General features: G+C 47.1%; 1 protein-coding gene across 1 annotated transcript in view; it reads right to left on the reverse strand.

The window, feature by feature from the left end:
* BCL2 (BCL2 apoptosis regulator) overlaps positions 1–22,198 on the reverse strand; it is an 89,990-nt gene extending 67,792 nt beyond the window's left edge. The window contains exon 1 of the mRNA XM_086608961.1: positions 21,605–22,198. Within this exon, the coding sequence (XP_086465087.1) occupies positions 21,605–22,198 (594 nt within the window). The remainder of the gene's footprint in view (positions 1–21,604) is intronic.
* Between the last annotated feature and the right edge of the window lie 536 nt (positions 22,199–22,734).

Consider the following 22,734-nt stretch of genomic DNA (forward strand, 5'->3'; position numbering starts at 1 on the left):
CTGACCCACAGAGAGTAAAACTTGCTTGTTTATTCGATTTTCCGTCACCATTTCAAAGGAATTATCACCCCCATTTTGCAGCAACTAAGCAGTTTGCCTAAGGTCAAAGAGTGAATTAACGTTAAACTAGATTACAGAATATCATGGTTCCCATTCTTGTGGTCAACCAGCTAACATCTGATTAGGTCACCCTGGTACATCTGATTTAAAAAGAATGTCAAATCTGACACTCTGCTGAAGAAGTGCTCGGGCTTTCAATAAAAAGTCATGTGAAAGTAAGAGAGGGAACAACAAACAAGAAGGCTTCCTAAGCCCCAGTATTTGGGCATTTGCTGAAAAAAAGTCGCATAAATACTCTTGGCTTTTCAGGCACAAATGCAGCCTGCAGGGTCTGACCATTGCTGCAGCCCAGGGCTGGACCCAGCAGCTTTGGGGAGGCTCAGCAGCTCCTCTCCAATAGCCCCAGCAGTCCTCAGCATCTGCAAAGCCATCACAGCCTGGCCAGAAGGAAGGTATCATGAAGACTATGTAGAATGGATATCACTCAAAATGACTTCCTGCATTTTTCAGCTTTAAAATGGAAAATGGGCTATAGGACCTGCCAGCTACACACACGAAGAGAATCTCAGAAACAGCAACTGGCCTGTGCTGGAAGGGAGACCGGAGAGGTTTTAAATTATTAACCACATTCCTCTCCCAGGGGCCGATGAAATCCGTAACACCAGAACGAGATCTTTGCTAATTTTTCTGTATGCACTGAAAGGGCTGGAGCTACCAGTTGCTCAGAAGTAGAGGAATACATGTTTTTGCAAGGGCCAGCTATTGCTTCTGTTACCGTTGGCAAGCTGGCAAAGAGCTGCCTGCCCAAACCCAAACCCAACTGCAGCACCTCACATGTGAGCACTTGTACCCCAATACATTAAACCGGCCCTGATCCCTGAATTTGTACTTTGAAGCAGGAGGAAACTTACAAAGATTTTGCCGAAAATACGTATTCAACATCACTTGTTGACAATTCCGAACATCAAATAGCCTTCTGTACCTGCTTGGTTATTTAAACAAAGCTTGCTTAGCTTGCCTGCCAAGCTAAATGTCTCTGAAGTCACCCTTCAGACAACCACTAAGTAACATAAACTGTCAAGACAGGTCTTCAGAAAAAAATAACCAAAGCCTCTACTGACTATCAATCTAAATAAAACACCGTTTAGCCCCAAACCAAGCCCTGCAGCACATCCACAGAGTTCACTGAAAGAACAGAGCTCGTCTCTGTGTGGGACTGTTGAAGAGCAGCTATTTCTGAATTCCTCCATGAGTTGCTACTCTTGCTCTGCAGTAAGAGCACTCTGTTCCTCTTGAGCCAAAACAAATGCTGCAATACAGGCATCTCTTTCCAAAAAAAAAAAGACTACTCGTTCGTGGACTCATTCAGGAATAGCTGCTCCTCCATACCTGTTTCTGAACAAGCCGTGAGTAGAGAAATCCTGGGAAATGTGTGTCACCAAAAACGTCAAGCTATGGACTAGTGAGATATATTAGTCACCTATACAGAAGTCGTTGGGGACCAAGTATGAACTGTGGAGGTTAGCTAACTGTCCTGGATAAGCTGTATGAAAAGGTGTTAGGAAATCAGAATGGTCACTGCAAAACCTTAAAGATCAAAGAGTAGAGTCTCTGGTGGCAGAACAACCATGGGTTTCCCAAAGGGTTTCTGTGGAGCTCTCACCATGGTACCACCTTCCAGCTTGAATAGAGCCAAACCACTGGCAATTTCATGGCCCATCACTCTGTGTACACATGATCCATCACGAACATGCCTTTTCTCACACAAACCAGTATTCTCACATGGAAAATAAGGAATTTACTTTGCATATAAATTCAGTCTTTGTGTACAAAAATTAGTACGCAAACAAGAAAATGAAAACTAGTGTCAAGTTTTCTAAACTTAATTTTGAAAGTATATTGCAGAAGGAATAGCAAGAAGACATACTGGACTGCTAAGTACAATTCCTACATTTTAAGATAATACTTCCTTTCTCTACTCTTGGCTCTCCGAAGAACTTTCTTAATTCAGCAGTTAGCCACATACCCACTTCCCTTCCAAACATCCCACAAAGGTTTGTGAATGTGTAATAAATGCACAAGACATGCTTCCCAAAACTTGCATTAATAAAAGCAGGGCTGCATTTTAACCAAAGGAACGCTAATTACGTACTTAAGTAGCAGTGAAAAAGAAGATATTCATCTATCTCTGCAACACAGTCTTTGTCCATGAAGATCCAGTGAGGCTTAATAGTTGCATGAGAAGGATGCAGGATGTCTTTCCTCCTGTCCACTTCCCCTGGCTCATGCACCTCTAAAACCACTAATGCAGCTCTACAGCTCTGTTGGTAATTTCACCAACCAGTTTTACCAGCCCTCCCCTCTAAACTCCCACACAGCAGAAGTATCCAGCTTGCACCCACATCTTGTGTGTTGGCATGGAAGAAAGCTTGAGAGCTACCGCTACACCCACAGCTGTTTTCCACGAATCTGAAGAATGCAATCAGCCTAATTGTTTCTTTGAAGACAGACCATCCTTTTCCTACGGCCTAATTTAGACTCAACATTATAAGTAGATAAAGCTAAAAATGGAAAAATCACTCATAATCAAACTTGCAAAATACAGAATCTATTTTTCATGAAACAATCTCAAATTGTATTTTTTTTTTCTCACAGAGACAGTTTCCTACCTCAAACGGAAAACACTATTAGCAATGACCTACTCAAGTGATGAACTCCAGCACTCCTGACCTGTAGCAAGTAGGACACAACGTGGGGTGGAAAAGGACAGCTTCAGATCTGACTCAAAGAATACCAAGGTCAAGTGAGACTCTGCTGGGAGGGGGATCACACCCTCAAGGAGAGCAGAGCAGAGAGGCAATAGCGGGAGGCCAACAAACATCGGCCTTTCGCTGAAAACGAGCAGCTGTTGGGCGTTATGATAAGCTGCTAAAATAATGGTGTTTACTGCCAGTGCGTGAGCAGTTTCAGAGCATGCTTAGTCCAGGGGATGTTATACTAGCAACAGGCACAATTTCGAAACATGAAACATCTTCAATTTAGCAGGAGAAGTTGTGATATAGTCAATGACCTGTCTGTCTCAGACTTCAGGGCCCAGGTTACGCCCAGCAGATGATACCACCTCCACACGAAGACCGGCGTTCCAAGAAGCTAGTAAAAGGCCCCCAAACAAGAAGTCTTAATGAGTCCTTGCAAAACCCGGGAACTGTGCTATCCATTCTTCAGCACCATCTACTGGTACCGTACCCAGCATCAAACTATTTATTTGCCTGCAGGCCATGGCCAGCTGTCACTTGCCCATTCCTCCAAAAAAACCATGGACCCCACCGGGTCCATGGTCCTTCTGTCACTAACGACAGCCTTTCCTACATGGCGGATACACCCCAATGACACTTCTGCGTCTTACCAAACTCCTTCCCACGCTGAGACGCCTAGAGCTTAGACTTGAACCAGCTCATATGACACCAGGAGACTGGATTAAGGCTGTTCCAGCTCAAGAAATGAGATGATGTATTCCTGTGACCAAGGCGTTCCTGACCACACCTGCAATACTGACCTATAAATATCCTGCTGACCACAGAGTACTATCTGACAAGTGCTATCTTTCTTCCTCTTCATGCTTCTATCCCCTTTTGGGCTTCAGTTGCATCTAGGTGGCATCACCACACACTCAAGTGACTCAGACAACGACGCTCCGCTCATTCAAGACTAGCTTCAGGAGGACAACAGACAAAGCAAAGAGGCACGGCAGCATCCATCAGGATGGTATGCAAGCTAACCGCACACAACCACACCAGTTTTGCATGAGGGAAGTGCAGACCACCCCAGCTAAGCCTCCCCTAAATGGAAAGGTCTCACCATGCCAGCTCTGAGCAGCACTCACAACACCAGTCCCCAGCAAATACTGGAAACATGGGTCACAGCTGGTTAGGCAGCTTCTGGAAAGCAAAGCATTTGAAGGAAACGTTCTCATTAATAGAAAGAGGCTTTCTGGGGCCACGTGGACAGTTCTGGAGACCGGAGTCAGTACAATGTACAGGCTCTCATCTTCGCTTCTGCATCCTCATGCCCTGTTGTTTCACTGCTTTAGCTGAATGTTGGGAAAGTGTTGACAGGGATTTCAAAGGGAAGTTTCTAGTCTAAACACATTGTTGAATCCAGGCCCTTGGTAGTTGTTTTGTTGCACAAGAGAAAGGAGGGAAAACATGAAACAAAAAACCCACTGCAAGCACTTTCCCAGGGCACAGGCACAACCACCCAAAGGGCTGAAGCCCAGCTGGTCCCATGCCCTGCCCACCCACCGACTCGCTCCCACCATCCCTCTGCCAGCCTCCACATCGGTCAGCACCGTTTCATCTGTTGAAACGGCGACCGCGAGGGAGCCCATCGGCATCTCCGCTCTCCTGGAGCGCACACCCCGTCGCACCTGGTCCTCCCCCTGCCAGCCCAGCACCCAACTGGAAATAAGGACCATTTCTCAGGGATGCCGAGGGCTACTTAGTAGAGCATAGTCTAAAGAGAAGATGAAAATCACCACTGGCAAAAAAAAAAAAAATTCCAACTGGGATTCCTCAGCCTGTTTTGGGATGACACAGTACATGTAAAGACCAAAAAAAAAAATCATCTTTCTTATCTTATTGCATACAAAAGCATCTTTGAAAATTCAGAACAAACAAAATTTACCCAAATGGAGGGGAAAGGAGGACCCAAATAGAGATGAAAACTACTGACATTCCACTTTAAACCTAATTTTTTAGGTCTGAATGTGGAATTTAAATATACAATATATTATGTATGCAGAAGTGAATTTCACTGTCTGATACCCATGGGTTTTTTTCCTCTTTGGCTCAGCCATTTAAAGGAACAACTTTCCCCTTGAACTCTAATCATTTTTGAATGAATTATTAAGAAGCCTGACTTTACAAGCAGATTTCCTTTTATATAAAACAGCACACAAATAAAAGAGGAATCTGATTAAACAGGGAACATGACAGTATTCACTTGACAGCATACTTTGTAAAAAACAAATTGGGCATGTGTGGTGCACGTGCGCACATCTGCGGGCGAGCAGGGCTGGCTTCTTTCTTCAGTCTTCATTCTCATTTAGAATAATCATGTGCTGTTCTGGCACTTTTACTTTGAACATTTCCAGCTAATTATGACTTTTTTTTTTAAGTTGGTAGTACTTCTTCAGAGATAAAATATTTTAGCTCGTATTTATTTCTATACGTTTATTCTGAAGCAATGGCGTTTAAGCTGCATTCTTGAAAGGCTTGCATTTCATCTCCAAAAAATCCTAATAACTCTGGAATATATAACTTATTCCTTCTTGTTGCAAACAGACTCTAGATTATATTAATAATAAAAACTGAGGGACGCTGCCAACTCTCTTTTGAAAATTCATGGCAATGAGATTTCTACGCTTCGCAACTTCATGTACTTACTCAAGGCCGATAAAAGACTTCTTTTGAAGTAAATTATAAGCATGCAGCACCTTGAAGTGATTAAAAAGGAGTAAAATAGCTAAACATGCCTAGTTTTTGTGCGAAAGCAACCGCATCTATAACAGCAAGGATGCAGCAGGAGTGGGAACAGTTTTCCCGCACCTCCATGCGTTAAAGTGGAGCTTCTCTCGGGGCAGGTGGGCACATGGGACCAACCACGGTTTTCGTGTCGAGCCATGGCACATGCCAAGGCTCCCACAAGACGACAGGGGGGCCAGAGCCATTTGCCCCCCTGTACCCCTCACTGAGGTGCTTCCCACCTCTGTTACCTTTGCACCAAAGACTTGGCCTTCAAAGAACAATTTAGGGGGAGTTCAGGGAGCAGGGAGAGTTCCCTTGGCTCTGTGCTTCCTCTGCAACACGTTTTTTTCAAATCCTTTCTGTCCATTTCTGCGTACGGCACACACGTTCAGTAACTTACACATTTGTCCGTACGAGATGCTATTAGCTTCCCACATGAATCTCATTAAAAAAAAAAAAAAAGATTAATGAGGAACACGAACACACTAGCCAGCTTGCTTTCAGAAAATTACAAATCCAGGCAAGAACACGATGACAAGATGATTTTGAATGAAAATAACACACCAGTATAATCCCAGCCTAGGAAACGACTCCTCTGATGTTAAGGTCACAAAACCCTGAGGCTGATTTTTTTTGGGTACAAATCGGACTGTGAAGCTCAGACTACCTGGCTACCCAAAACGACATCAATCACCTCTGTAAAACCCTCTTGCGTTCGGAGGACCAACGCAAGCCTAGTCATCATCCCCTAATGCCAGCTGAGGCTCGCTGGGGGAAGCATCGCCACGCCGATGCCTTGCCCTGACCCTCAGCACAGGGGCAAGTTCTGCCCCCAGTGAGTAACTGGAGGGGACATGGTGCCAGGCGATACATCCGATACCAACCAGCTGGATCGCATCCCCAAGTCCTTGCTAACAGCACGGAGAAGACGGCGTGTATCCTCTCCAGCGCGCGATCCTGCAACCTCAAGTGACGCTGACGTCCGAGGACCGTTTGCCAAGATACTGACGGCTGCACTGGGCCCTGGGGTCATACATCAAATGTTCACATGCACTGACAGATGTTTATGTTGGTCATTCTGATTTAACTCCCATTACATCATTTACCAAGCTACTGATGTTATCATAAACGATTAAACAAGCCGGCAAAGGAGACTCGCGTACAAATTTGATTCCCTCGTGGAATGAGGGCATTACACTCCAGACTGCGTCTTGCTCTTAAATCACATGGAACAACTGTACAGATTTTTTTTAATTGATTTGAATTCCGTAGGAAAAAGAACATTTTTTTTTCCTCCAGAAGACTGATTTCATTCATCATCTGACTATCACAGGATGAATGAAAGGTATTGAAAGGTAACAGGAGGGTCGGACTTGGAATCACAAATTACTGGTATAAAACTAAAAACAGTTTCATACTTTAATTAAGGAGCCGTTCAGCCTGGGATTCGTTTCAGCAACCTTAATTCCTGAACGTCTACTGCATTATTTAGGGCTTCTAGCCGCTTTTGGTTTGTGTCTGGACTCTTTTAACATACTGAAAATATCTGAAAGTTTTGAGAGAGCAAAATTAATAAGCAGAGGAAGCCCTCAATCTAGTGTGTACATAACATGCTTGCTGCCTGCCACTGAAATACAGTCTTATTACCAAATACAAGGGGTTAAATTTAAACTCCATGACCGCCTCCCTGCTTGCTTGGTTGTCATTAAGTGTGGGCAGGGAACAGGAAACACTTCACACATCTTGTTTTCTGCTTCCAATATATTTTTGAGTTTTCTAGTGTGGGCTTTGCTTGAATGTGTAATCACTGTGGAATGGCTACTATACCCTTGCTACACTGCATAATACTTTCCCTTCCTCCTTCTGTACGATTCCTGATGAAAATAGGCACTTTGTGTTTTTGGCCCTAAGGACAGAACATAATGTACTGTCTCTAGGAAAAAATTAAAAAAAAAAAAAAAAAATCATTAAAACATTTTCCACTACTTAAAAAAAAACCCAACACATGAAGTACTACTGTATTTCTTTTACACATATGACCTCAGAGATAGCTGTGTGCATCCACACACACACAAATGCACTCAGTTTTCAATTTAGCTATTTATAGAGCTCTATAATTTTCCTGGCTCAAGTTTTACTAAGACTTCCCTGATGCCGTTCAGTTCACACGGTTTCGCAGCCCTTCATTTTCCTTTGAGTTCATATCCATGGAACATCCCCTCCCCATCCCCGCCTCCTCCTAGAATCCCATTTAATGTTTTGCCGATTAAATTGGCCAGTTGCTTTACTGAACTCATCACAAAAACCAGTGGGTTTTTTCTTTCCCAAGTGCATTTTGCCAGTTTTTCTTGCAATCTCCTAGCGGCAAAGCTCACGGATGCAGTTGCGTTCATCTACAACCACCCTTTTTTTGCTGATGTAACATTCCACGCGCATCTAGAGGGTCTTGGCAAGGAGTCACGTACAGGTCTTCCAACTATGCCGTTGCTCCCTTAAGTAGGAGCAATGCAGGTTTCGGGAACCTTTGTGAGTCACAGAGCCTTCCAGCCAAGCCAGCAGGAGCTCTAGAAGACGGGCATCCATATGATGCTGTTTGGTTGCTCCCCTTCCAGTGAGACAAGCAACAAGACCAAAGTGCTCAGAGACCTCAAGATGGGGAATGTTTTTTCTCACCCTGGAATCAGCCTACTCTTCAGCCCTCTCATACTTCAGCAAACTGGCCTGTCCCAGGGTGAAGGATGTCCCCAGCTGATTTAGGACACTTCGGCCTGGTGGTACTTCATCTCTTCCCATCCCCTTTCCAGCTCTCCAGGCTGGGAGGCAAGGCTGAACTGCACTGCAACCCAGCAAGCTCCTGCTGTGTGCACATCCACCGAGAGCTAAACGCCCATTTGCGTAACTTCCAGCTCAGTTCGCTTTCTTCTAGCGAGACATCAGCCCCCCTCACCATGTCAAGGTGGAGCACACAGGTACACAACAACAACCAGAGAGAAACAACTAATTGCCCCTTCTCTCCCCTTGACAGAGCTCAGCTCACTCAGGCAGAGGCGTACAGCCTGCACAAAGGACAGAGCGGCAGAGCTCAGAAAGTAAAAAGCTATTAAAGCGAAAACCCACGAGGCAGATAACAGCTTGCTGCCAAACTTTTCAAAATTTAAGTGTTGATTGTTCAGAATTTATGTCTAGATTTTTCTTAAGAATGCAATTTCCTGGCACATGGTACAAGCCGCTCTAGACCTGCATGTCAGCACAGCAGGCATCCTGTTGCAAAGGTTATTATGGAACTATTGAATGTTTTCATGCCAAATTTGTCCAAATTAAACCGAGGGGAATGGAAACACTTTCCCTGGATAGGTGGTGGTTGCATTAGGTGGGTTTGTTTATAAGGAGAATAAAAGTTACGGCTAAATATAAAAGCAGATATATCATAATATTGTCCGAGAACTTGAATAACATGTCATTCAGCCTGCGTGCTGTGGAAAGAACCCGAAGGTCAAGTCTAAAATAAGATCAGTGACTGTTTGACAATAGAAACATGTAGGAGGTAGAACAGGAGAATTTTCCACATTTTTTTAAATGACATTTTTCTTTCAAAAAAATATTCGTGCCTACCTCACCACGGGCCTGATGCAAAACCCCATTGAACTTGGTGCAAAACATACCACTGAATTCAGCGTGTTTTTCGTCAGCCCCCTGGCAAAACCTGCGTTAGTCATTTGTGCCAACTGTTTACTTTTTGCATTATGCTCAGTTGGGAAAATGAAAGAAGGCTGCTCTCTTGCATTTTTGTTTTCAGAGAGTTTCACTTTCTGCTTCAGCCCTCTCATCCTGCTTCCCTGGAAGCCAGGGACTTCAGGGACGCTACTGCTGCCTCTTACAGGTAAGCACGTCTGGGTTCGCAGCGTTGGGGAGCTAGCAGAATTCCTGGCAAGGTCAAAGAGAGGAGGCAAAACAAAGAAAAAAGACCCAAACCACTACTCGAAGTATTTTTTTCCCACCCCACAGCCAGTCTTGTAGGAGAAACAGGGAACTCACAACCCCACTCTTGACAGAGACATCACATCAGTCATGTCAGAGGTACATTTCTCTTTCCTCCCCTATATTCACTTTTAACTACAGTTACAGCCACCTCCCTGTAAAAGTGCTACAAAAGGAGCCTTGCGAATGCCCTAATCCAATTCCTCAACCGGCCCGTTGACAAAATCCCATGATTTTGCAGCAAAGGCGGAGGCAGAAAGCAGCCCGAGGCCAAGGTCTCCTCTAGCTGTGGCAGACAGTCCGTGCGGTTTATAGAGCCAACGCCAAAACATTCATTGCCCTCACGTCACTCCACGGGATGACTCTCGGAGTTTCCAGGAGGAAGGGTCTGGGGCAGAGGAGGGAGATGTAGGGGTACAGCGTCCTCTCCACAGCTCCCCCAACCTGTCCCTGTCCTCAGGAGACTCCACACTGAAGCTGAAGGTGGACGAGGGCTGCCAGCTGCCCTCTGGCAATCCCAGCCCCACGAGCACCCCTTTTGCTACCGGGCATCCTCACATTTCAAGCGGGAGCTCACGTCGAGAAGAGCCACACGGTCCTTTCTTGTTTCTCAAGCGCAAAGACGCCTCTTTGGAGCAGCAGAGGAAGGGAGGGAGGGAGGGAAGCGGTCTGCAAGGTCTCCATCCATGGGAGGACTCCTCTCCTCCGAGGGACCTCTGATGAGGCTGCAGCAGAGGCAGAGCACGGAGTCGGTGCCCTGCAGCAATAGCAAGGGGTGAGCACCAGCCTTGCTGGGGGGTCAGGAGAGACCCCAGGCAGCACAGCCCTGCAGGGCAGGGGGGCTGCAGGGACAGGTCCCGCTCGGGTTCATGCTTCACGGTCCCCTTCCGTCTGACCTCCAAGCCTTGGGGCAGACATGGCCAAAATTAGTATCACACTGAGGGCTGGCACGCGATGGCTTTGACCCCAAGGGTCCCACTGGGAGCATAGTATTGTTCTGGCCCTATTAACAATAATTTGCATGTTGTCTAATGGCCCTGGGAGGAAAAAATAAAAACAAAAAGGGTGGCAGGCCCCGAGGGAGGAGAAGAGGAAATGGGAGTGCTGCCATTTTCTTCCGAAATTTGGCAAAATAAGGTTGACTTTCTTACGGGGCCAGCAGTAAAACTAGTCATTGCAAAACTACTTAATATCTAAATAATCACCCAACCTTCGTCACTTCAAGGCAGGGTTCTGAGAACCCAGGCCATTCGGCTATACCAAAGAGCTCTTGTCAAACCAGCCTGGTGTGGACCTTGATCACAGGAAACTTATTTTACTGGAACCTCGAGTCTCCCCCAAGGTGCTGGTGACCAGCGACCTTTCACGGTGAGGAGCTGCTCTCACTAGAAGGATCTGAACCACAGAGACAAGGGAGGTCTGCACACAGTGTTTCTCCATCATCCTTAGGACCTTATGTATAAGGAGCAGTTGGTAACAGCAATCTGCCACAGTTCCAGTCCTTTTTTTTTTTGTTGTTGAGTGGAGTTTCTTTAGGGATCAAAGTGTCCTCGAAAACCAAACGAGCTGGCTGTCCATCCCTTCTGAAGGAACAGGTAGTTTATTCCAGCTGTCAGCAACTGCAAACCAAACAGCTCCTCTCCCACTGTCAGTTTTAGCTCTAGGCCAGCTATTAAAATTAAACAGTTTTGTTTGTGAGAATGATGTATTTGTGTCCGCAGGGAGGAGAGAAGGGAGCAGAGAGGGGAAAAAGAGAGCGAGTTTTCTACAACAAACCCTAAGCCCATTTACACAGCCTAAAGCGTGCCAGTACTGCCTCTGCCTTCAGCCCATTAAACTGCCACCGAAGCCCCAGCCTGCAGGACGTGCTACCACATCCCAAACATCCTTCTCGCTGGGCTGAGGAAAACAAAATAAAATCATAAAAGGCAAAAAATTCCAATTGCTTGCAAAATAAATACACTACTCCCCTGTGAAACAATCAGCTTCAACAGATACGGAAAAAAAAAGTACAACGAGATGCCTTGACAGGTTTCCCTACTGCTTGTGCCACCCAGTCTGGAGAACAGGGAGGGGAGCTTCCTGCCTGGTGGTCCCAAAGCACCAGAGAGGCTCATCAGCTCAGCCCGGGGGCGAGACGTGGGCTTCACCAGCCAAAGCTGAACAGGACCAATCTCCAGAAAGCCACTGCAGTCCTGGTGAGACCCCACCACCCTCAGCCCACGCAGGCGCTGTCAGGAGGATGCTTGGAGCATCCCGGGCTAGGCTCCCCTCTCAGCAAGGAGGCTTTGGGAAGCTGAGGAGCACACTCCAGGCAAAACCCAAGGCAGCCTGGCTCCAGTTTTCCACCGTTGCACAGACAGACCCAGCCATCCATGACAACCAAGGCTTTGTACGATGCTTTGAGATCCCTTTTTAGGTCTGCCCACACACTCACTGCTCTGCGAGGCTGGGTACCACTGGTTTTAGCATCCATACTGGAAAAAAACAGCTATTGACTCCGAGCGGGCAAGGATTTCACATGTTCAGTCCAGAGCCAAATACGCAAATTTCCTACCGCAAGAACTTTTTGCAGACAGCCATGAGCTCTGGCAGAAGCCTGAAGACTCTGGGCTGGCTCGTTTCCCTGCAGCCTTGATGGCCACCTGACATTTCAAGTGACTGGTCTTCCCTCCTCCCTTGCCAGTGTGCCCCGCCGCCGCGCTCCGGCCCCGCCAGGAAAGCCTTTCCCTCGCCCAGGCAGCGCTGCTGCTTATTGCGGATCCGGGCAACGGAGAAAGGAATAGGTCAAGCTGGAACCTGAAAATAACATGGGCATTAGGCCTCCTTCTCACTTATACTCGAGACCTTTTGCATGGAGCAGCAGACTGGGAATTACGCATTTAGACAGCGTGATTCACTGCCACTTGCCAGATGACTTCAGGAGAAGGGCTTTGGATGCATCTAACTTGAACTAAAATCTGCAGACACTTGGAGCACGAGGCAGGATCTGCTTCTGTTACGAACCAGGGAGTTTTTACTTGAGTTTTTTTAGTGTCATTTTTGACTTGAGCTGTGTGTACATTCTTGAGAAGCTCAACAGATTTTCCTAATCTGATCTACAACACTGACCATCTTATTCTGCCAGTGGAAATGCCAACTCGTTTACTACCGTATTTGAATTATCTGTAATTCTTTTTTCTTTAGAAAAAATGTTAGAAATAGGGTCCTCTCCTACATTTTGTAATACAGGGTCTGAAAATATGATGAGCTTTCTTAAGGAAGGAGTTCTTTCCTTTAGAGACAGAGCTAGCAATAGTCATTCCATCACAAAGACATGCTGCAGGACTGTCCCATACCGCAGAGGGAGGCATTTCACTGGCCTCCCATCCAAGGATCTATCCTGACTTTCCAGTGAAGTCTCACATAAGGTTCTCCAGAGCATGCAACAGGAATTTTGTCTCCTAAGCCTTGGTTCAGCAAGATAGTTCAACCTCATGGTCAAGCCCAAAGGCCTGATTACTACTCACTTTCAAAAAAAAAAAAAAAGTTTTAAAATTGCTTTTTCTGCCTGTATCTGAACTTCACAAAGCTTGTGAATGGAAGCAAAAGAACAGGTGAGCATGAAGATACTTCTTACGGGTGTGTGTAATACAGCTGATTGCTCCTTTCCCTGGAGGGCCACAGGCAGCTTTGATATATGGTGGGAATGGAAAAGGAAGGACAATTTCCTTCATGAAAGACACGACGAGCTGCGCTGATAAATAAAGGAAAACACTAACATTGTGGGTTGCCATTTCTCACACTACCCACCCTTTTCCCAAATAAAAACTAGAAATCAACACCTGAAACTGATCTTTTTAACCTGTTTCCATCACAAGCATTGCTAATCACATCCAAACAGTAGAGCCCAACAAGTTTAAGCTGAATTTCCATTTAACCTTTTTTTTCTTTCTTACTTTTACCTCCTCTCTCCACTCAAATCTCACCCCCAGCAGTTTCACAGTCTGACTCACTTACACTCTTTCCCAGGCTAGGGAGCTCCAGTAACAGCAAGATGTCATGCTACGGGTTTTAATTTTACTCTAAGCCCCAAACTACCACGACAGACATTTTGTTCAATATTGTGCCTTGTATGACTTTTTTTCCTAATTAAAAAAACATCAGCCCAACTCACAATAGCATGGTGGGCAACAACACATTTCCAGGGACTGGTGTGCTGTAGAGCTAGCAAAAACACCCATTTTACTGCTGGGTTAACCGAAAAAGAGAGATATTAATGATCTGCCCCATATCCTATCGTGTACTGAGTGCTAGAGCCAAGAAGAGGAAGTTAAGTTTTGACTCTCAGTCGCTTTCTCGAACAACTGCGCGACGGCCTCTTTCAAACACTCTGTGGGAAAAATGGGGCCTTTTCTTTTTGATTGTACTTGGCCCACGTACATAAATCACTCACGGAAGTACCCCGAAACCCACCGAGTTGCCTTTTCAATCAACAAAATGGAATCGTCCTTTTTATGCTCCAGTAAAATAAAATAGCAGGAAAATGATGTACGCACTGAGGGATGCCGACTATTTCTTTTAACTCACTCTAATCGTGGCAATTCGTTAACGGATCTTCAGCGAGAGCAGGAGTAAATTCAGCGGTGTGGGTGCTCTTAGCAACACAACAAGCACTTCCACAATTCCCTTTGCTTTTACAAAACACATGCAGAAGAAGTAAGAAGTTTTCCCTGGCTGGCTGAGACCGGCGGCGCATCTATCCCAGTATCCCCAGTCACCGACCAGCACCAGGTGGTCTGGGGGAGAGGCAATGTAACAGATAATTTCAAAATAGCATTCCCTGGAGAAAAGTCTACCGTCAGCACCTGGTGATCTCATTTCAGCAGCTGATGTTAAATTTACCCCCTGTTTCATCAAGGTTTATGACTGCCCTTCCAAGCCATTTTATTAGAACATAAGCATAGATGTTTTCCTTACCCTTTTAAATACCTAAACCTTCGCTGAATGCAACCTGGTACTTTCACTCAGAGCTCTCCCACGAAAACAGTTCCCAAAGGTTAATCATGCAGAAAAGGCTGGTTTTCTCTATTAGTTGAAAACCTGTGGCTTTTTCATTTGATCTTATTTTTCTTGCCGCATATACAAAGCAAACACAACTACAATTGTCCAATTAAGTGCCTCTTCCTGTTCCTATTGAAGTCAACGGCAACACTTTCTAAAATCAGGTTTGTTTTCTTACTCATTAACTGTAAAATCCACAAACCTGCAAGGAACTCTCCAGCGAAGGGGATTTAGCAAAGTCTGTCGAGATACCAACAATTACGACAGCAAACTAACACTACGATAAAATAACAGAAAATAAATTCCAGACTTTTAGATGCATTTGGAAAAGTTATCTGGTTTCATAGTCTTTCAGGAGCCAAAAAAAAAAAAAAAAAAAAGCCAAAAAAAGCCATGGGATTGTTAATGAGACCGAAAGCCAGAGTAAAATAAAAATCCCTCAAATCTGTCATCAGGATTCATGTTTGCCAAGAAGGCCTGGATGTTATCCTGCTGGGGAAGGGAAGATTTATGGCACCGCACACCTCCATCCATCCTATTATTATATATGAAATGGAAAATCAAACAGGCCAGCCCTGCCCTCAGAAATAATCAGTATTTTGCTGCCACCGAGTAACAAGTGTTGTTATTATTATTACTAAATCAGCAGGTACGGGAGGAGCCACAAGGTGCTCATAACTACATCATTTTTAAAAAAACAACAAACCAAACAGGGCTGGGCTCCACCCACCCGAGGGCATGAAGGAAAATACAACAGGCCAGGGAGGGAGGTGGGAAAGGCTGGGCAGCAGCACCCAGGATGCACCCGATGCCCAGCATCGGCGATGGAAAAGGACGGTCAGGAAGGCCTGGAGAAAGCCAAGGACCACCAGCCCTCCACGAGGTGGAAAGACAAAACAGGCGAAGAACCAGACGCCCACCGAGTCCAGGCATGAAGGACACTTGTACCGGGCACAAGGGCTTCATGTTTGCTGGCGATGCAGCACGATGCTCCCGCGGTCCCTTCGGAAGCCCAGGCCCTGGTATCTGGCCTCTGGGAAAACGCTTCTGCTCCACGTGCAATTTCACGCATCATCGTGTAGGTCTTGTGATTCTCCTGCTAGAGCCGTGCTTTGCCATCGGAGAAACGCTTGTGCCTTGGCAGAAAAATTCAACCGGATTTTATTCATGGATTACCGACTCTGAATTTCAAGCTACATCCTCGAAAAATTAAGCTACTTACTGCCCAGCAGAGCTAAGGCAGCAGCTCGAGAGAGGTTAATGCAGGCACAGAACGAACTTCTTTCTCAATATTGAAAGTAAAGTAAAACTTTTTTAATAGGATTGCTGTTTGAACTTTATGGTTCTTTGCAAGATCAAGGCAAATGACATCATCTCCATAAGCGAGACCCCTGGTTCTGAAATTTTAAAGGTCATGGTCAATACATACATTTTAAATAAAATAATTAAAAAAAAAAAAAAGAAAAGACGAGACTTCTGAGAAAACACGCAACCCAACGTTGTTGCAAGTTACGGAGAAAGCTATTATAAATGAAAGGGACTGGAGAACCACAGTTGTTTTCTCTTTCTGCTCTAGCTCTTCTACCCCTTGCTCCGGCACAGATCCTCCCCAGAATTAATTTCTCACTCTTCAGCAACAGCAAAAAGAAAAATATTTTGATAATATTTTGAGAATTCGATTATAAACCCACAAAGCCACAAAAACTGGCAAAGGACCTCGAAGGTGTAACACTTGAAACTGCCAATTCATTGATTTGACTGAGTGGATTTCAGGCAGTTTCCTTTCACCAGTCAAACAGCGACCTGGGGTTAGCCCCGCTGGGGATTGAGTCGTTACAAGGCCGCATGGTGTTGGCCAAAAAAACCCAAAAACTCAAAGCACCTCTGCCCCAACGCGGGGCATCCGGCTCCGAGCAAGACACCATCCCGCGCCGGATGAGCAAGAGGCTTTTCCTCAGGACTTCCAAGAGAAACAACGTGCTGCACAGGCAGGTGCCTGGCCAAGCTGCTGGGAGAGCAGCTCCAGAGCCCGAAAGGGATGCGATTTCAGTCGGTACTCCATGCAGGAGCACAGGAAGACCCCTGGATCACAGCGATATCCCTGACCTCCAGCACTGTCCTGCGGGCAGACACACCTGCCATCCAGCACCTTCACGAGAGGGCTATGGATTGCTGCGGGCACGACGACTCTCCGCACTTCCTTTCCGAGGTGTGCCACCAAGCAAAGAGAATTAATGATTTACTAGGGAAAAAAAAAAAAAAAAAAGAGGCAGCTCACTGATCAGGGCAGTCAACCCAGGAGAAGGGAAACCTGGGGTCTGTCTCGTTGCTGGCCCAAGAAGCGTTTGTGCATTTGGCTGTAGACAGCCAGCTGAGAAAACACGTTGGACAGTAGGAATTAGACACCCCAGAGGAGGTTCTTCCTCCTCCACCAAATGAAATCTCACCCCTGCCGAAGGAGGAGCCCTGTTGCCAAATGGAAGGACACCTCAGCAAAACCAGCAGCCATCTGGCAGGCGAAGCCTCCTGAGATGTTGGAGATGCAGGTGTAAACACCACCCCCACCGCCACCTCCGCCAGGGTGGAGAAGGTCTCGTAGGCAAATCTCCCACGACCTCGGGAGAAGCCTTAATCAAGGAGCCACCAGGAAAAGCGGGGGCTTCCCGGCTGCGTTTGTGCATGAGGATGGCAGGTGAGCAACAACAACCAGGCCAGACGATGCCCACCAGCTTCAGGACACAGAGGGTCTTGGGAGCAGTGTCCCCCACCTCATGGTGTACCCCACCGTGCCCTCTCTCAAGGCAAGGGCAGGTCCTGGCTGGCTTGGGCAAGGAACAGAGGGAAGCCGGGGACTTCTGCCACCGTTGTGGCTAGGCAGGCACTCAGAACATGCAAATGTTCCACCTAAGGTCCACTTCATACATCTAAATCCTTCCCCATATCTGGCCTTAACTCTTGAATAGACTAAAGAACAGCAGTACAAACCCAAAATGGGATGAAAGCGCACGACTATCACATTCCTGGTTCACATGTAAATACTGTCATTTAAAAAGATGCTTTCCTGGCTGAATTTCCAACACAACACTGCTTCTCTCACCTGAGCTCCTTCACATTCTTTGTATCAAAAAGGTACTTGTCTACACCTACGTAACAGTGCCCGTGCCTCCTTCTACAGTTGTCATGCTCTTGCTTTGTGTTGAACAGCTTGGGAAGGAAGCCGTGTGCCGGACTAGAAGCGCCCAGAGCTGAGCGTGGCTCCCACGTGCCCTGGGTTGTGTGCCCAAAGAGGGAACCCATCACTGCAAGGACAAACACGGTTATTTCCCCCACACCGGCTGCATCACACGCTCAGCGTTGCCCACGTCAAAGTCAAGAGCCGCCAAGCGCGACAGCCCGCTGCCAAGCCAGTCCTTCTGCAGCTCAAACATCAGGCTCTAAAAAACGAAATGAAGCCATTAAGTTGTCAATCAGAAAGCATCCATCATACCAAGCACCATGAAATTGCAGAGATGAGTTGGTTCTCCTCTCGTGCCTTTTGTAACGCAATTAAGATGTTATCAGGCCAAAGTACAATACTGCGGTATCCTGACCTACGTGAAAATCTTTGAAAGCTGCATTTATTTGCCACCAGAACCACAAGCTAATAACACAGCCTCCGTGCAGGCAGTCCCCATCTGTTGCTTTTTCTACGTTTCCAACAAACCCACGACGTTGTGTATTGTGAGGGTATTAACAGTCCCCAGGCACCATCAATAGTGGGTGTCTAGTGCCCAAAATTTATACTCCCCCAGCTACATCTCCTTCCAGCCTGCCCTTCAACACGCTGCTTTCCTCCTTCTTTCTTGTTAGAGAAAAAATTCACATCCTGAAAATACACTGTCAATTTACAGAACCGATTCAAAAGAAACAGGTAAATAACAAAGACATTTCAACCAAACTTCAGACCCGAGTGTAAGACATTGGCCCACGCAACAGACTCGAAGCTGTCCAACTTACTTGCTGTGTAAGATACGCTTGGGACTAACTCTGATGCTCTCTTCTCTCCTACTACACAACCTCTAATAAACTCATCGCTCCGCAACGTACCGGGGAGCCACAACGTAAAGGAGGAGAAGGCGGCAACAGCCGGCGCTCCTGCTTGTTGTGGGAACCCACGCCACAGGGAGATCTTGCAGGCAGCCAGGTCCCACAAAGCATCACCACCTACGAGGGATCAGCTGCTTCAGCAGAGCCGTTTTATGACGCTTCAGTAAGGTTCGCACGTGGGGTATGGCATAAGTGCCAAGGTGGAGCCCCAGAGCATATATTAAAGCATGCTTTTGCACTGACATATCCTGAAAGTCAGAAAAAACAAACAAAAATTTAAAAAATCCACCGCCCCATGCCATCCTTGATTTCTTCTACCTGAAAAGGGGATCCTAAACGCTGCATTTGCAACTTGATAGAATCATAGAATGGTTAGAGTTGGAAGGGACCTCAAAGATCATCTAGTTCCAACCCCCTGCCGTGGGCAGGGACACCCTCCACTACACCAGGTTGCCCAAAGCCTCATCCAACCTGGCCTTGAACACTTCCAGGGATGGGGCATCACGTTAGTTAGACTTCACGTTAGTCTTTTGCTCTTCGTAATCAGCTAGAAGGTTTTGCCTGCGTTTAATCACGCCATGGCTCGAAGGCACCAGCCGTTTGCCAGACAGACAGGCAAAAGCCACCTCGGGGTAGTATTTTGCACATCTTCTTCCATGTGTACATCACAAATAACACGCGGCAGTAAATGGCATCACATGCATCCAAACTCTGGAGCTTTTGTTTATAGGAAACCTCAATAAACAACTAAACGGCTATCGATACGAAGCATCTTTTCCTTTTAAAGGCAGACGGTGTTTATAGTCCGAGTTCCTTGTGCTTCTAACCATCGAGAAACAGCTCCAGCACTCGCCTCATCTGGCCAATCACACCTGGTAACACCTGTCTTTTCACGTCCTTGGTTTTATTCCGTATTTACGTTTCTCTTTACACAACACACTCGCAGGACAATACATCTCCAGCACGCTTACGGATTTGATCCAAAGCTCACTGGAGTCAACAGAATGACTTCACTGGCTCTGGAGCAAACCGAGGGCCCCAGCTCCGCGAACGGGCTTCCAGCCTGACAAGGGACTTACGCACAAGTCAGGCATCCCAGCCCAGAAGTGCAGTCGCGAAATCCCTAACCCTTTAGCTGCTCGCCTCTTCACCAGCCAAGCCTCCAAAAAGCCTGAACTGTTTGCAGATTTTTTTTTTTTCCCCCCCAAGTTCTATGTTTAGTGAAAAAAAACACAAAACACCGACAAACCCTCTGTAGTGATCCATGAAATAGGGGATCGGGGAGGGGGTAGGCTCTCCCTCTCCCAAGTGCGATCCCAACTACTAGGCACTGGAGTCATCTTATATGTGTGTATATATATGTGTGCACGTGTCTGTATGTGTATGCACATTTGTATATATGCACGTATATATGTATATAAATACACAGACACACACACACGCACGCACATTTTTTGCTCCCCCTTCTGGCCCCATGAATCTCGGATTATTTTTTTTTTTTTTCTTCTTGGTGGAAGCAGGGGAGAGCAGGAGGACGATCCTGCCTCCAGCGTGACTCGAAGCCAGGGATCTGCAGCACTCCTCCGGGAGGTGTGCAATATGGATTCCCGCTGAGGAAAGGGTCCCAAAGCCTCACCCCCCTCCGTTACGGCAGCACGTAGATGTCCTCTGGATCCCTGGACACGTATAGTCTTTAGTCAGGAGGGTTCAGCAACGGGAAGGCGGCATCCTCATTTTTTTTAAGAGATAGTCAACGCAGGTGGCACGTTAAATTAGCCTGACACTGACTTAGCCAGAGACCCAGCGCTAAAAATTTAATGTGGCAACGCTTCACAAACAGCAGGCTTGCAAACCATGTTAACTGGGAAACATATACTGTATTTTACACTCCTTTACAAAAGCTTCTTCAAGGTGTGCTGCGCAATGCAGTCAGCGCTCTGTATTCCACAGGGGACCGGACCTGGAATTGCCGGTGTCCTACCACGCTGACCTCTCTTTCTAGGTGACTCATGCCAGCTGTCAGCTCACACATAAAGTTTCTTCTTCAGTATAACTTTTGCCATTCCTTCCTCTAACACATTAATACCAAGAGCTTTACATATACAACAGGTCTGGTTTTGCGGGAGAGCGGTCGGGACCGCATTTTGTTACGGTCTATCAATTAATACAGGAAAAAAGGAAAGAAATACCCTTCCAATTTCAACGCAGCCAGAGGGGATCTCCACCCCAGAAAACACAATCACCCATCGGATCACAACAAACACTCATTTTCCAGAACAGTCCCACGGACACAGCTCCCGACACCTTTGTTTCATCTCGAGACAAAGACAGATTTTTCACACTAGACACATCCTGTACCATAAAATCCCACTCCAGTCGCCACCGCAGCTGTAGACAGTGGCAGCGACGGCCACCTGCCCACCTGTAACACCGGGATCCTGCGTTTATCGTGGCACATCACCCCTAACATGCAGGGATGCCCGCACGCACACACGGTCCCTGCTGCCCCCGCGCCTGGGACCTGCCGCGACGTGCCTGCCAGACGGGCTCCTCTGCTGCCCCTTCCCACCCCGCTGTGGGACCCTGCCTTGGCCAGGGCGGGTGGTGCCAGCAGGCAAGAGGGTAGGAGAGCAGAGACCACTGATGAAGAGAGTGTCTCACTCATCCTTTTTGCTCCCGAGCCGTAGCGCTCCCCTCATCCCAAACCGCTCCACCGTAACCCCGCAACGAGGTGAAACTCGACAGCTGGCAAAAGGCCTATGCTGCTTCGGCACACGCCAGTGCAGATGCCTCCCATGCAAACCTTTTGCTCCCCTCAACGTGATTGCAACCCGCTGGGTACCACCCTCCCCGGAGCCCCACCGGTCACGGGACAGAGCCAGGAGAGGGAACGAGCGATGGGGGGGACGTACCCAGCCTCCGTTGTCCTGGATCCAGTTGTGCAGGTGCCGGTTCAGGTACTCGGTCATCCAGGCGGCGATGCTGTCGACAAGGGGAGACATCTCCCGGTTGACGCTCTCCACGCACATCACGCCGCCGAACTCGAAGAAGGCCACGATCCTGCCCCAGTTAACCCCGTCTCGGAAGAGCTCCTCCACCACCGCCACGAAGCGGCCCCTGGCCGTGAAGGGCGTCAGGTGCAGCTGGCCGGACATTTGGGCAAAGTCCCTCTGGTAGCGGCGGGAGAACTCGTCCCCCGCCTGGCGCAGGGTGAGGTGGACGACCTGGGGTGCGGGGAGCAGCCCCTCGGCCGGGGGCGCGTGGCTAGCAGCAGCCGAGCCAGGGGGCTCGGGGTGCGGAGACACCAGCCCAGTGTGATCAGAGGAAGTCCCAGCAGCAGCAGCAGCAACCGCAGCAGCAGCAGCAGCAGGAGGAGAGAGACCCGGAGGCAGGGGTGCCCTGTCCTCGCCGGCAGCCCAGTCGTATCCCCTCTGCGAGAGTTTATAGTGGATGTACTTCAGCACTATCTCCCGGTTATCGTAGCCTCTTCTCCCCGGGTGAGCCATAATTCCCAAGAGGAAGCAGCAAGAGGAAGGGAGAGAGGAAGAAGAGGAGCAGGATGAACCCAAAAAAGTAAAGCAGCCAATAATATTAAAATTAATAACACCAAAAATTATAATCCAGTTACTGTATCGGGCACGGTTTCATTCATGGTGGTGGTGTGGGGGAGTTCTCAGGGTCTCGGAGGTACTTTTGTCTTCTCAGTGTTTCCTCCTCGCTTTGAGATGCACGGTATAAATAGGGATTTAAAATGCTGTAAATACTTTAACTTCCAGGTGCACATTTATTACTCATTATGAATTTACTTTAGGACCGTTTCCTCCTCGGTGTTGAAACACATCTTAAAAAATATTATACCGATTCAAAATCAGGTGCATCCTCCCCCAGGTGCTGAACTACCACGGACACGAAGGAGCAGACGAACACACACGGTAAAAACTGCAATTCAATACGATTCGCTAAACAGCCTTGGATGAACGTTAATCCAACGCACTTTAAGCTAAGAAACCTCAACACTGCTTTTTTTTTTTCTTTTCGTTAA

Source organism: Tauraco erythrolophus, chromosome 3 (genome assembly GCF_009769465.1).
Source record: "Tauraco erythrolophus isolate bTauEry1 chromosome 3, bTauEry1.pri, whole genome shotgun sequence".
NCBI classification, from domain to species: Eukaryota; Metazoa; Chordata; class Aves; order Musophagiformes; family Musophagidae; genus Tauraco; species Tauraco erythrolophus.